The 15,806-nt window shown below is 42.5% G+C and overlaps 3 protein-coding genes across 5 annotated transcripts; 2 read left to right on the top strand and 1 right to left on the bottom strand.

Moving 5' to 3' along the window:
* Positions 1-63: 63 nt before the first annotated feature.
* On the top strand, positions 64-12,193 carry LOC122396049 (zinc finger protein 605-like). Of its 3 annotated transcripts, XM_043394147.1 has the most exons (5): positions 64-164; positions 4,694-4,699; positions 8,121-9,096; positions 9,700-10,272; positions 10,853-12,193. In XM_043394147.1, exons 4-5 carry the CDS (start codon positions 9,736-9,738, stop codon positions 11,450-11,452), a joined length of 1,137 nt encoding a protein of 378 aa, XP_043250082.1. In that variant the 5' UTR covers positions 64-164; positions 4,694-4,699; positions 8,121-9,096; positions 9,700-9,735; the 3' UTR covers positions 11,453-12,193. The 3 variants fall into 3 exon arrangements, with proteins under 3 accessions (XP_043250082.1, XP_043250085.1, XP_043250083.1); XM_043394150.1 differs by lacking the exons at positions 64-164; positions 4,694-4,699 and adding an exon at positions 5,146-5,263 and having other exon boundaries at positions 8,252-9,096; XM_043394148.1 differs by lacking the exons at positions 64-164; positions 4,694-4,699 and adding an exon at positions 5,174-5,263.
* LOC122396579 (chymotrypsin-like elastase family member 2A) lies at positions 1,657-4,607 on the bottom strand. The gene is made up of 5 exons (XM_043395116.1): positions 4,517-4,607; positions 3,580-3,844; positions 3,110-3,255; positions 2,706-2,977; positions 1,657-1,839 (listed from the first exon to the last, which is right to left on the bottom strand). Exons 1-5 carry the CDS (start codon positions 4,605-4,607, stop codon positions 1,657-1,659), a joined length of 957 nt encoding a protein of 318 aa, XP_043251051.1.
* Positions 12,194-12,634: 441 nt separating the features above from the next.
* LOC122396578 lies at positions 12,635-15,463 on the top strand. Its single transcript, XM_043395115.1, has 4 exons — positions 12,635-12,837; positions 14,101-14,511; positions 14,667-14,967; positions 15,047-15,463. The coding sequence occupies exons 1-4, from the start codon at positions 12,635-12,637 to the stop codon at positions 15,461-15,463; spliced, it is 1,332 nt and encodes a 443-aa protein (XP_043251050.1).
* Positions 15,464-15,806: the final 343 nt, after the last annotated feature.

Raw genomic sequence — 15,806 nt, 5'->3', positions numbered from 1 at the left:
GCATGCGCAGTAGCGCAGCACGTGTGCGACGCGTCTCCAGATTAGTCGGAAGTTGAACGTCGGATCAGATGCAACGTTCGTGTGGTACGTAGCGTTAAATATAATCTTTGTGAGTTCATACAGTGTGTGTTATGTTTGGAAATTGGAAATGGATGTCCAATCAAGTAAGTCATATAAATTCTTCAATTATTTTAAAATATATAAACGATCGAACGATTCAAACGCCTCCCGCCGTCTCCGCTAAGAAATTCTCATCCCCACTCCTAGTCTCAGCAATGATAAAGAATATAAATAAAAGCTCTGTTAGTTTCTAGGGCATTTTCAATGATTGTATGACCATAAAACTAGGTATTATAACTTCATTCCCCAATACTTTTTCCCCATGATTTACAGATACTAATTCGTGACATTGTAGTCGTTTGTCAATTCTGCTGCGTTACGCTGTTCTCTAATTTCCGTAAAATTTCGAACCGTTGTTGCAGCGTCAAGAAAATGTGTGACTTATTTAACAATTATATGCAAACGGGGGATTTTTAATTCATTTCGTTTGCAAAGAATACGGTACACCAAATATTCTCCTCGTGTTTGGTAAACTTCTAGTTGTTGCACGGTTCAAACGCTGGATGGCATTACTGTCGCAACGAAACTGAAGTCGCTAGCGACATAAGAGATAATTTGTTGGTAGACTCGATGGCTAAAGATGTTACCTTTTTAAATAACCGACCATAATTGCCCACTTTACTACGACTTTACATAATATGTACAGCAAAAAGTAATTCGGCAATCAGAGGGGGAGTAGAGGGGGAGTTAAAATAACATGACCGAATTACTGGAACCACTCTGTATCATGTAAAAGCCAGCATTCAAATTTTGTACAACCTGAGAAAGTTCTTGTCAGAGGTCTGGCTAAAACGTCCATCCAAACTCCTAATCCAGGCTCATAATTTGTTCCAGGTCTTTCTCCCCTTAAAATATATCTGCAAAGGAAGATCCATCAGAGCAACCTGTAACCAGGCTTCTGTGTACTAAGTGCCTTGTATTAAGCTAATTAATGGATGCACTTCAGCGCGTAATATGTATACTGTACCTCTTCAGGTTGCCACTCTGTGCAACTACACGTCCCTGCGAATCGATATTTCTAATATCATCCGATGGAAATGCAATCACCATGCTTCTCGTACGCACAATCGCAATGTTACGCAACATCGGGATGGATACAGAAAATATACGAAACAAGTTAGGCGTCTCTCGCGAGTCATATAAATGCAGATATTTCCTATTTCGATTCTCAGAAAACATCTGTTGTATCTGTTTCTCTGCGTCGGCAATAGAAGGAACTCGCTCCTCGGTAAATAGCTTTTCTTTCGAAGTTACGAGCGCGGTTCGCGCTTTCCATAACGTTGTTGTTCCCACGCGCGTTCAAATTTGAAATTAATAACATTCAATACCAACAACTTGCGATCTATCGTTAGTAATCCTCGTCAAGTTTGTCGCTGTAATTTTGGTTGGGATCGTAATCCATTCGCTGGTAATAGAAGTTCGCTAGACTAAACTGTATAAAATTCTTAAAAGACGTATATTTACAACTGTCTACTTTAACAATATTTACAGAAATAATATCTACACTCGGAGGTACACGCGGACCGAGAGTCAAGACTATAAATACTGCGCGTCCTCGTCATTGTTCATAACGTTTCTTATCCATCCGACGTAATGTTGTATCTTGGTGTAGACGTCGGGATATCCAGGTCTGGCGCATCCCGATCCAAACGAAGTCACACCCGCCAACTGCCAAACTCCATCCGCGCGTCGACACTGTAGCGGTCCTCCGGAATCACCCTAACGAAATTAGGATAATCGTATAACTCACAACGCTAACTAATAGTTGAGTATCTTCCGTTAAGGGGAAGTCCCTATTTCATTACTCTTTTAATTAAGCAGGTGGTAGTGAATAGAACCGAGCACCGTTCGTCGATCGTGAATTTGAAAGTCGAGCGGAAAGAAATCGTCGATATTTTCGTCCCCATCGGCGACCGAATCAGGACAACTCGAACGATGACCAAATTGCTACGCGAACAAGCGTAGCAAGATGCGCAATTACACGCAAGTGTATGCAAAATTAGAAAGTTTCGTGAGAAAGCATCGAAGGATTCCGATGGTAATCTCGCCGCGGCAATCACGGCAAAACGATCTATCGTTCCATCCCGATGGCCTTGTCGGTGAAGGTTGGCACCAGTTATCCCAGAAAAGCTCTAATCTCGTTGAGTGGATTCGTACGCGACGATCCTCGTATGCTAATACCTTATGTAATTGTGCACGGAGACCGGTTCATTCGAATCGCGATTAACCCCCTGCCGTACGATGACGAGTCTGACTCCGTCGTAAGCTCTTTGCAACAAGTTTCACAACGGGTCCGATTTAAAATTCGTCGTTCAGTATTAATTGTCGGATCTTTGTATTGACAAGCTTTAATCTTGTGATAAAAATAATATAATTTCCAACTATGCATGCCAAGGTTTGGCCTGGTAGACTTATCACGTGTCTGAGACGTCATTGTAAGCTAAGGGGTTGTGGCGTCGCTTCCCATGCTCACCGCCAGAGGGCTCGCGCTCTCACAAGCGCTCGACCGACTCCTCGATTGCTATATAAGCGAAGCAGTGCCCATAGGGTTAGTAACAATAACGAAATTGCGTGTGGGTACTTACGACGCAACTTCCGGAAGAGCCATCGGTGTGGCCCGCGCAAAGATGGCCGCTTCGGATCGGTACCGATTTCCCATACGCTTGCGTGCATCTTTCTAAATCGAGCAATGGCACAGTTGCTTCCAACAACGCGGTGGAAAGTGATTGAGTGGGACCGTAACGACCCCAGCCGGAAGCGATGCACAGACCACTCGCTAGTTCTTCCCCTGGTTCCGGAAGACATATCGTTCGCACTACCTTCGACAAAGGGGCTGGCCTGGCCAACTTCATCAGAGCTGTGTACACACTTCAGTATTAGACTATAATGATCGTAAGGCGTTGGTCCTGTTCGTTTGTTAGAATCAGAAATATTTTTATTTCATGGGGATTTAATGAGCTTGCAATTAGAATAAAGAATATGCGCGTACCAATGTCGTGCACGTAATTATTGAATCTCTCGTGAATGACGACTCGTTCAACTGGTAGCCTAGCCGAGCCACGCCCACCGGAGTCCAATTCCCATTCTCCTACAACTGCCGTCCATAATGCACCAATTGGCAAATTAAAAAGGTCACTGTAAACAAGTATCGTAGCTTCAGGACTCGAAAAAATAATCAACTTTTCTTTGGAACATTTTACAAAACAATGAATCTACCAAGACCAATATTTTTATAATATTCTAAAAAAGTATTGCTGGTTCAATTTTGCTCGCCACTGTAGCTTTTCCCAAGTTGCATGGACGAGAAATAATCTCACTTATAACCCCCATTTTTATGAGTTAAAGCAATAAGTCTACCAAGTCCAATATTTTTATAATATTCTAAAAAAGTATTGCTGGTTCAATGTTGCTCGCCACTGTAGCTTTTCCCAAGTCGCACGGACGAGAAATTCAACTCACTTATGAATGCAATGGGCGGCAGTAACGACCCAAGTAGGCTCAATGAGAACACCGCCGCACCAATGGCCGATGAACCCCAATTTTGGATGCAACAATTGAAGGGAGACCTGCCATGGCCAGGAACCTCGTTTGCTCGGTTTACCGTTGAATATTCGCCCGGTCGTCAATGTAATAGTCTTCCTTCCAACCGACGACGAATTCCTCCCGCTTCCTTCCGCCAAAATCCCACGCGGTTGCCTGTGTGTTGCTGCTGGACATCCGCATTCTGTTATTTAAAAACTCAAGGTTCTCACCTAATTGTGCTGTTCTCAAAAGGGGAAAACATTTCTTTGAAAACATAAAAAGGTGTCTTCAAGTCCTTTTTTTATTCGTTTTGTTCTTCGATCCGTTGCTTAGTACATGTCGCTGAAGCTTCGTCCAGTGGATCCTGCCTTGGTCGTAATTAGAGTTCTCCGACAATTTCCTATTTGTGAAATTCCTAACTTATTATTACAAAATTGCGTGACCAGTTATAAAAGAAATTAAAAAGTCCTGTACCAGTTTACAAATCCCATATCCTCGATCTCCTTGTTCGTAGATTAACGAAACAATTTCTCCCTAACGAGAATAGTGATATTCACAATTTTCTAAATATTACCAGTGACCACCAATCACATCAATCAAGGGTTGCAAAAACTGAAGTGAATTACTCGGCGGAAATTCATATTTATATCGAGATTATTAGTAATCATTTTCAGTATTGACACAAGTCATTATTAATTTCATAAATGTTGTATAATCTTTATTGAAAGACTCGCCGATGCGCGGCTTCCGGCGTGAGAATCCCATTTCCGGTCAACCGTTTACGCGGTATTTGCTTGGACACTTACGATCGGACGTTATACGCCGTTTTCAGTCAAAGGATTATTGATTATATTACTATAATCGATCTACTTACTCGAATGATTCTCTCGCACGTGCTTCAATGTCGCGCAGTCGATCTCCGCAAGAACGAAAAGAAGTATCGCTAGTCCACCGCGAAGATTCATCTCCTTAGAGCAGAGTGCACCATGTATCCCGATTGGTTCGTTCACTTCACTGTTTCTCACTGATCATAGTTATTTTTTATTTTCAGGAAAGGGTGCGTAGAGGTTATTCAGCGAGCAAAGTAAATTTACCGATCTCAGAGGTCGCTTCACGGTTCTAGTTTCGTCAGTCCCCGCGATTAAACGGACGCTCATAATAATCGTACGAGATTACGAGGGAACGGGGCGACGATCGATAGCACGAGCGATCCTCGCGCTGGATCGTCGACTCGCGGAACGAGTAAATCCTCGGAGGTAACCTAGAAGAAAGTGATCGTTCACGAGTGCCATCGAAAGAAGGGGGCACACACTTACGACCGCGGCGAACGAATGGAAACTGGCAGCTCTTAACGGACGCATATCGCTCTCACTAACGAAAGTTCACGCTGACTCTCGATGCGCCCCGTACTCCATCCTCGCGCGTCTTTCATGCCAATTAGAAACGTCCGTACCCGGCTATGTATATTACGATTCACGGTACATTAACCTAACTATTTGACTTGTTGCCTGGCGTGAAAGAATCGTTAAAGAAAGATGCTGTTTCGATGCATTCCGTTGGCGAACGGAACGCGTTTTTAACGCGTTCACCGTCAACCAGTAATTCGGAAAATTTTCACGAGGTATAATCATTTTATTTTTTAATCAATCCGGGAAACAATTTAACGCTAAAATTCATAATCCTGTTAGATAATACGGGTCCAAAAGTTGGTACTTATCGAGATATTAATGGGTTATTATTTAAAACAGCGAAGATTGTAAAATGCCCTATTTCTAACAAACTATACTATGTGTATAATGTGTTACGAGTCGCTTAGTTTCTCGCGAGTGCCAGCGAGGTACTAGAGTATGAACGATCTTTTTGGTCGTCGATGGAAACTAGATCTAACGCTGATTACTGTGCGTATCAAGCTTTAATCGTTCTCGCAAGAGACAGATTTCCATCGAGAATCATAAACGATCAATTTCACTCCTACATCGAGGATGTCGGTGACGCTGTGCATTACATAGGGTGTTTTCTCGTGTGACGAATTTTTTAACCTTTTTCTGGGGAATTTTTTCCAAAGAAACCGTAAGACTTTCTTATATGATTTTTCGAGCATACATTTGTTGCGCTATTATTACTATTCTCATTATTTCTTCCAGCTGAAAATAATACGAAAATGAACACGAACGTTGGATCAAATCCATGGAATCTTCCACGCGGTTAACATTTTTCTCTCAGACGGTTGGAAACCGTTTAATCTAACATTTAGTTTTTTTTAAATATTTCACCTTGATAATTAATTTTTGCAGATTCTTAATGGAACTAAGAAACGAGGTGTTAAATAAAATAGCTTAGAGCGAGTTCTGAAGTTCTCAGAGTGGATTTTAGGTCAACTTGAAAAAGGAACTCCCACATTGTCCGGAATCGATGGAGAACATGTTCGTTATCTGATCACAAATTGATCAATTAGAACTTTCAGAATTCTAAATAAAACGCGAATTAAACCAGTCTATGATTGCACCGTTAAAGGATAATACCAGTGAGCATTAACACATCGAGGCGACATTTCTTGTTTTATTTTTTTTCGAGAGGGAAAGCGTGTCGCGCATGCAAGCCGGCGGTTTTTCTCGAATTCCGCGTCGTTGCTGAAATTCTGTATCCGGTGATTATTGCTCGCGGCGCGTCTATCGGATAATTTCACGTTTACCGCGGTTGTAATTATTCGAAACGTAACGTTTTTTGCGACGTCAGCCGTAACTGTGAAAGTCGGATTACTGTTGAGTTAGTGCAACACACGAGAGCGATCGTTTCGCTTTTCTAAAACGATTTGTCGTGTCCTTAATTTGCAAATACCGACCGGGTCCATAAGTTTGATGCAAGACAGAGGTTTTGCATAAAATTAATGCCCGCGAATAGATCAGACTCGAGTGTAGGTCTTGCACGCTGGAAACTGCATGGAAGAAACTTGTCCATCAGCGACAACGATTGACAAGTTTTGCAGACTGTGCAACAACGGTGGTACTTGGGGGATTCTAGAGGCCAAAATGAGACGAAAATCAAGAATACCAATTTATTAATGGAGGCTTTGTTAAAAAGTTGTTAACGTTTAAAGTTCCGCCCTTCCTGAATTTTTTTCTCGAAAATGCGCAGGATTTCGGGGGTATGTCTGTTCACCAAAAATGATTGTAATCGACCCCCGCAACGGAAAATAATTTTTCCAAAACGATTTGAAATTTTTTAATTTTGTCGAAAAATTTCACACCTCCAATTTTTTTCTAGAAAGTGGGTAGGAATTCGGGGGTATGTCTATTCACCAAAAATGATTATAATTGACCCCCACAATAGAAAATAATTTTTCCAGAACGATTTGAAATTTTTGAAAATTGTACCCATTCTCGAATTTTTTTCTCGAAAGTGAGTAGGATTTCGGAGGTATGTGTATTCACCAAAAATGATTATAATTAACCCCCACAATAGAAAATAATTTTTCCAGAATGATTTGAAATTTTTGAATTTGGTCTCTAGAATTCCTCATTAAAATTTTTCCCAGGGGTGGCCGAACACCCTGTATACCTAATGTACACCGTTATCGTACAGCTGGTGCTGTCGTTGCACGTGTCCGTGTTCGTCCAATGTTTAGTAGGCGTTTATGGGAGCTGATTAAATCGCGTATCGTACAAAATGAAATTTCCGTATTGTCCACGGTCCGCGCCGGCCCGTTTTTAACGCGTCATTTTGTCCATTTTTTTCCCCCGTCATAACGTAATGTCATTTTGCCTAGGAATTGTTCTTTTCACATTAATTATTTTCCCCCGCGCCATTAGCTGATTAAGCACAGTAATCTCGGGGGACGTCAGAAAGGTGCGTCGTTTAATATTAAGGATTAATTTTCCTTGACACATCATTCGCGATTTCGTATTATTCCACACAAAGGTAGAGAGAGAGAGGGGAGAGGCAAGAATCGAAAATACAACTATTTTTTAGCTCATTATATCCACAATTAATTTTTTTACAAAAAACATCTTTATGCTCTATATAGTATTATCTTAAAAAGCATATAGAACTATTAAATTTCTTATATTGATTACTGTTGTTTACTTATTGTAGTTTTAAAGATGTAGGGAAACGCTTTGTTAGCCAACGTGTCTGTCCATTGCTCGCTATTTCTACTTGTGTTTGTGTTCTTAAACATTGATCGTAATATGGTATTATTTATATTTAATTAATGTTTACCATATCCTAATTAGTTACAAACGATTGAAATAAATAACACACCGCGATCAATGATTCGTAATACTATCCCAAGTAGAAATAACGAGTAATGGACAGACATAGCGCCGCAAGCTTCTTTTTTTCCAATTTGCTTGCTCGAATACCGTAGCCATTAAGAAAATTAAATACAATAAAACAGTGTTATAGCTTCAATTAACATTCCAACTACAAACTAAAAAATTTGTATCAACCGATCTAATCCTTGCATTTTTCTGCTTTAGGTTCGAGTGTCCACGTGCATCGTTTAATATATTTTATAATTACATCGAATCTTATTCGATGAACATTTGAGCCGCTAATAGCATCCGTATATTTGACAAACGAATAATTCACGAAGATGTCTCATCCCTAGTTCGGACGCGGCCGGGTTTCGGCGATCCTAACCTTTACCAACGACCGTAGCGCGTCACGGTCTGCGCCGTTCTAACGCGCAGAGAATTGGTTAGAACGGTACGGCCGAGCGGACGGTGTTGACATGCGCGAGCTGGCCCGAAGATACGTCCGTGAAACGAGCATACCGCGTCTCCCATAACCGTGCAAACGGGGAGAGTGCGCGTTCCTGATCAGTAGCACACTTTCATCGCGGCGAGGAAAGCGAGGCGAGTCGACCGTTTCGGCCAGCTCGAGGATCATCGTCTCGACGCCGAGAGACGAGCAGCCCGCGCGTTCGTAAAAAGAGTGACGGAGACGGGATCGAACGGCGTACGACAAGGTGGTTCGGGCAGAGAAGCGTGGCCTGGGCGCTCGAGCATTTTAGAAAGAGAGCCGGACACGTACGAGGAGAAAGGGAGAAACGACGACGACGACGTATCGTGCCGGGACGCCAGCGGGACGAGCGTGTTTCGATCGTTGGAAATATTGTTGTTCGTTTTTGCGCGAAGGTGGAGGAGGGGGGGGGGGCGAGGGGGAGGAGGTTGTCGGTTTAGAATTGAACCGTTCGAGAAAGTCGCGACTGTCACGGGGGAAAGGAGGGGCCACGACCCTTACGAGAGATGCACGTACGTGACACTGACCGCGAATTATAAGAGAAACGTCACCGTGCCGACTGCCACGGGACCCATGGACGAATCGGAGACGGAGGGTTGATCCTGTTCTCACGTCGGTAACGATCACCGTGGTGCACGATGATTCATCGGGCCATCTGACGTTCCAGACAAAAGGGCCGTGGACGATCGAACGCGCGAGGCAAACGTTGTCGTAAGTAGTGGAGCCTTCTCGCATTCAGAGTAGCCGTTCGACGCGGATTAAGCTCTCGAGACACTTGACTTTTATAGAAGACACGGTCTTTCTTCGAGAGGGACGTTTCGATTCAAGATGGCTGATTATATCGTGCACCCGATGCAATAATATCTCGATCGGTTGCACGTACGTAGATAGAGTTAACGAAGTCAGATCCTCGATGCGGAGCTATAGGGTGGTCCAGCGCCTGTTGCCATCTTCGTATATCGACTGCCAAGCTGGTTTCATAACTTTCTCGAGAGACTACCCTGTCTTTTTTTTTATAAGTTTTATTGTCTATACCTTGTCGCTTTAATGTCACGCAATCGTTGATGAATATACAGACCTAGCAGGCCTCTGTAACTTGATTGCTTTCCTTAAAATACAATGTCCCAAAAAATTAATCTAACAAATCTGGTAGATCTATTAAGCCCCAATACACCAACCCCAGACTCTAACTTTCTTTTCATACGTATGGATCATTTCCACGCTTCTCTTCCTCCTAATGTACCTAGTGAACCGAGAGATAACCTCCGTCGTCAAAGAATTGCTATTGAAATGTTCGATTCCGTTTGTCTTCAGGGCAGAGAGATCCAGTGGACCGCTCAAGAGGTAGTGATGAGTAGAAACAACGAGAATGGCATCTCCCTGGCGACACCTCCGGCGATTCACGTTGGACCCATCGTGAACCCGAGCACCAACGAGACGATCTCGATCGTGATCCCGCTGTCGGCGCAGCTGGCGACCGTCACCAACCAGAAGATCGAGAAGCCATGCAAGGACTGCAACAAGGACGCGAAGCAGTCGTCCGCGTCGCGGCCGCGGAACGACAAGACAAAGGGTTGCCCGTATCCGGGTTGCACGCGGTACGGTCGTGCATTTTCCAGGGCGCACGATCTCAAGCGTCACATAGCCCGCCACGAGATGAGAAAGGAAAAGTTGTCCGATTACGAGAACACCGCGGCCGCGATCAAACAGCAGCTGGTCGGGAACGAGACCATCAGGAACATAGCGAATCGACCCGCCGACAGGCAACACGCCACGTGGACCGACGATCCGCGAGAAGCTCTCGCGAAGTTTTACTGTTGCCTCCATTGTACCAAGAAGTACACCAGCGAGACCAAGCTGATGGCCCACATGAATTCCCACGGGAAGGTACATGTCGATTCAGCTCCGAGCACGCGTTATTTATAATAGAAATCTTGTATGGAACTCGGGTAGCGCAAAAACCGCGGAAACTTTCAGGATGACCTAATACTTTCTAAGCGAAAATCGAGACAACTGTTAGAGGGAAATTGTTCCACGATTCGTCGCCGTCTACTTTCTTACGAGAGTATATTTTTTCGAAAAACTGTACCGATGCGCCTGTAAGAATGCAGAAACATTTCCCCGTGCCCAACTTTCTCTATCTTCGTTTAGAAAGGAGCTGGAGTCCATCCCAATTGCCAGACCGATTTGTACATTTCGCTCTTTGGTAATTATTTACCGTGTTAATAGCCTCTGTTAGTTGCTCTGTTTAAATACCGTAGATACAGCGTTGAATGTAAAATAAATATTAAGCTCGATAACTTCAGTTTTATGCAACGATGATTCGATTAGTTTTCGTTAAAATTTTCACTATGTACAGCAGTTGTTTCTTCGCCTTTTATTTTTATTTACATACTTTTGTTAACGCGGTTAATAAGTAGCCGATATTTAATTCGATTCTAACGCAAGTACGTTTGGTACTCGATAGGTGGCGGGCAAAAACGTCTGCGCCGTTTGCGGGACGTGTTCCAGAGACGGTGAGGAACTGCAGATGCACATGAGACAGCACACGGCTCACACGTTGGAGGGTCAGTCGGCTATTGGGAAAGGCGAGTCGCAAAAGGACCAACCCGACAAGGAGGACGATTTTCTTTTGGAAGAGATGTTGCTTTTGAATAAGAATCCACGGCGAACCGCGCAGCCGGAAAAGGCGAGCGCAGCGTCCAAGATCAGATGCGACTACTGCTCGAAAACCTTCAAGACCAAATGGACGTTGAGTTCGCACGTGGCGGCGCACGAGGGACGTTTCCAGTTCGATTGCAACCAGTGCGGAAAGAAATTCGTCCGGAAGAGCCACTACGAGGGTCACGTGCGGTCCCACGAAGCGGCGAGGCCCTACGTGTGCGAACAATGCGGCAAAACGTTCAAAGAGCTGAAGCACAGAAGGGAGCACACCAAGAGAAAGCATCCTACGAATCAAAACGCGATACAGACTCTGTTGGACAGCATCAGTCCGTGCGCGTCGGACGATTTGCCGGCCGATCAGACGAAGTTCACTCTATTGATGCCGGTCAACTTCTCCGTGTAAATTTTTCTTTCATGAGAACGATAATGGAATATCGTTTACTCTGTTATACAGGGTGTATTCGAACGCGTGGCCCTATTTCGATGACCTTGATATATATGTTGCCAGAAATCACTGTTCCAAGTAACTTTTTTCCCCGGTGCATGTTCCCAGCGCCTCAGCTTCAGTTTCCGAGATATTCGCAGAAGATTGCTGCTACCACGGTAATGCAGAGTTAATGATTCAACCCCCCTCCAATCCCCTCCATTCGGTATCTCGAGCTCAACGAAATCTAACTCGACGGAAGAGGAAAGAGAATCGATGAAACGAAAGTAAGCAAGAGGCACGAAGTACAAAGAGAGATGCCCGTAAGAAGATGAAGATGCAATAAGAAAGAGTTTTACTTTCCATGTTTTTCATCTTACCTTTTTATAAACGATATCAATGCATTACTGTGTACTATTGTTTATATTGCAGTTAAATGTAGCGCCATTTTAGAATCAATGTTTCCATCTCGGTAATTTTCAACGCATCTCGCCATCTTGTCCCACGATTTACAGCCACTGTATGAATCGTAACCACGCTACCATTCTACGCTTAACAGAACTTACATATAATTATTATATGTAATTTACATGAAAACAATCGTTTCGAATAGAAATATAACTTTTTTTCGTTTAATTCCTGAACCAAAGGAACGATTCTATGAATGTGCTTTGAACGAGTACCACACAGACCAAAGACAATCTTAATTCCAAACAATATTCGACCTGTACATACAATGATTCTAATAAATCAACCAAAATATATATATACACATTGTTTTCAGTCATTGTGAGATTACATTAAGAGACCGTTCGTCGAATTTTGTTTATTAATTATTTCCAACCCCGGATTGTACAGTACTGTTACCGATGCAGCAGCGTTAGAATTGAAGCACCGTGTAGAAAAATCGTGAAAATCGACAAGTACGATCGAACAACAAGACGTTGCGTGCTGCTTTGTTTCGTTGCCTCGAGTGCATCGGACATTTTAATTTTATTAAATTTTTATTCCCAAGGAACGTTTTATTTACGATGCACCGATATAAACCGGCGTTTTAACAAGAAAAGCACGACGACGTAATCGTAGCGCCGTTAACCGCAAAGGAAACAGAGCTTTTTATCCAGTGTACAAGGAAGAGTAATCTTTGTCTCCTTGTTTTAAATGAACGTCAACAAGCGACGAAGAGTACAGACCAGAAGATGCGAGAAGCTCGAGGATTTACAGGGGAATTCGAAGAAAGCCACGTTTTTGGACCAAGGCTACCAACGATATGTATTGGACATGCTTCCGCCGGAAGTCCTGGAGACGATTCTACGACTACTACCTTTTCATGATGTGGCCACCTCCGTGCGTTTAGTTTCCAGGTGATTTATTACACAGGGTGTTCAGCATGGGAGAAATTTTAACGGGGGATTCTAGAGGCGAAAATAAGACGTAAAAAGTTATTAACAATTAAATTCAACAATTTCAAATCGTTCTGGAAAAATTATTTTCGGTTGCGGGGGTCAATTACAATCATTTTTTATCATTAGACATACCCTCGAACTCCTACCCACTTTCGAGAAAAAAATTCGAGAATGGGTGCAATTTTTCGACGAAATTCAAAAATTTCAAATCGTTCTGGAAAAATTATTTTCGGTTGCGAGAGTCGATTATAATCATTTTTTATCATTAGACATACCCTTGAATTTCTACTCACTTTCGAGAAAAAAATTCGAGAATGGGTGCAATTTTTCGACGAAATTAAAAAATTTCAAATCGTTCTGGAAAAATTATTTTCGGTTGCGAGGGTCGATTATAATCATTTTTTATCATTAGACATACCCTTGAATTTCTACTCACTTTCGAGAAAAAAATTCGAGAATGGGTGCAATTTTTTGACAAAATTCAAAAATTTCAAATCGTTCTGGAAAAATTATTTTCGGTTGCAAGGGTCAATTATAATCATTTTTGGTCATTAGACATACCCTTGAAATCCTACCCACTTTAGAGAAAAAAATTCGAGAATATGTGCAATTTTTCAACAAAATTCAAAAATTTCAAATCGTTCTGGAAAAATTATTTTCGGTTGCCAGGGTCGATTATAATCATTTTTGGTCATTAGACATACCCTCGAATTCCTACCCATTTTCGAGAAAAAAATTCGAGTAGATACTGAAATTTTCTGACGAAATTAAAAAATTTCAAATCATACTAAAAAAATTATATTTAGTTACAGGGGTCAATTGCAATCATTTTTGGTGAATAGACATGCCCCCGAAATCCTTCGCATTTTCAAGAAAAAAATTCAAAACGGGCGGAACTTTAAACGTTAATAACTTTTTAACGAATTTTATTTTGGCCTCTAGAAACACCCTGTATATTGCTGAATATTAATTCAGAAAGAATCCGTCAAAGAATGCTCGCCTGTCGAGCCTTCAAACTTGAATTTTATAACTTCAGTAATACAGGTAAGGTTGGCTCAAAAGAGACCACCCACGCGTTTTCTAAATTTCAAATACTGGCTGCCTCGTTTATGTAAGCGAACCTAATTACATGCTGGTTGTTTTAGCATTAACGATGTCCTGCCATCTGCCAAATATTCAAAATTAATATAATTAAACTAAATAAACCGTATTTATTTTCAGACACTGTTCGACAGCTGCCGCGACCGTGTTGAACAGCGCGTTCCTTGCGTTTGGCCCGAGGCTGGACAACTTAATAGATCGCAGCGATAGTGTGTTAAAACACGCGAAAACGAATGCCGCGCTTTTGGTCCAAAGCAAAGCCCTGAACGCTTTGGCGATGATCAAGGCGCAGTACAAAATGCTAAGAGCCGTCACGTGGCGATACACGCATCCGCCGACGAACCAACAGAAATTCCCACGTCTTTGTTTTTACGCGGGAAGACTGCTCGACGAGCTGAACGAGCTACTCAGAACCATCGCGAACTTGTCCATCGCCAACTCTAGCCTGATGGATTCCATCGCCTGTTTCGTTACCGTTTGCAAACGGTTCATGAACTTCTTCGAGAAGGTCTCCGAACGCAAGTTGAACAGGTGAACCGATTTCGCGAAGAAACTCTTTTCAAATGACTTTTAAAAATTTCTAAATTAACACAGTCATGAGAACTACTCTGTAACTATTATCATTAGTGGATTGAAACGAGTCAGTTTGTATGCAAAACGTGTATCGACGAAACTAATATTAGCAGATCGGCGCTGATCTCCGGATGCAAAATCGTGGATGTTCTGGACTGCCTCGTGGACGGCAGGCAGGTGTTATTTTTCAAAGTGACGCCGAAGGCGGGAGTCACCAGCAAGACCGTCACCATGAAACTTCGATACGTGATAAAACACGCTTGGTTCACGTGTCTGGAAATCACCAAGAACTCTATGGACAACTCCTGGAGGGACGAGCAACGCTTCATGTACCTTAGACTGCGTCGTTTGGTGGGCAGCGTGAACGAGCATCTGTTCGAGAATTTATTTTACGAGCATGAGCTACTTTTACAGGTGATTCTATGAAAAGTAAAAATCAACGGAAGGGTAACTCGTCGAAGAAATTTCCCTCTTTCTATCCTTTCTTCCTCAGGTGCCTTTGCCGCTTCGGTTGAGGCCACCGCCTGCTTCCACTTACTCGGGATACGGGGAGTACGGTGGCCAGTTCTTTTACTACGGGAACATGAACAAATACGCGTACGAGAGCAAATTCGTGCATAGTTTAAACTCGTTGAACAATACGCTCGAAACTAGACAGCAGCTGCGAAGGCCGCCGACCTTCGACTTGATAATCGAGGTAGAGTTCAAATGTACGCCCGAGCTAGCGCCGCTCGCTGTTCGTAAATTCTTGAAGCCCGACGAGTTCGAAGCGTACGAAACGAAAACGTCCAGGCACCAGCAGCTGTTCTTAAAAATGAACGTAACTTGTCCCGCCTCGACGGCCAACAGATTGCCGGGCAACTTCGTCTGGGAGCTGCACAGTCCACGACGTACACGTAAACATTCGTAAACAATTTTAAACCGTGTCGCGAAACATTCTAACACAAGGTAGAATCGTCGCAAATTCTTATATATCTTATATTAATTTTTATTCTATTAGCCAATATATACAGCAAAAACCATAACTGAACCGATAACTAGAAGTTTTGTAGAAATCATTATTTATTGCTAAGAATACTAAGGAACATGGAAACGTAAATATTATATACACTTTTATGACGATTAGAAATTTGTACAATTATTGTCACCGCTGAAAATGCGAGTCAATTATTTTTTTTTTTTTATCAGTTACTTTTCGTATATATTACATGCAGTAACAATGATTTACCAAAAAATTCGGAATGTTGGTTCAG

Source organism: Colletes gigas, unplaced genomic scaffold (assembly GCF_013123115.1).
Source record: "Colletes gigas isolate AHSC1104 unplaced genomic scaffold, ASM1312311v1 Colletes_gigas_Sc00007, whole genome shotgun sequence".
Taxonomy (NCBI): domain Eukaryota; kingdom Metazoa; phylum Arthropoda; class Insecta; order Hymenoptera; family Colletidae; genus Colletes; species Colletes gigas.
This window is presented reverse-complemented; position numbering and strand designations above follow the sequence as displayed.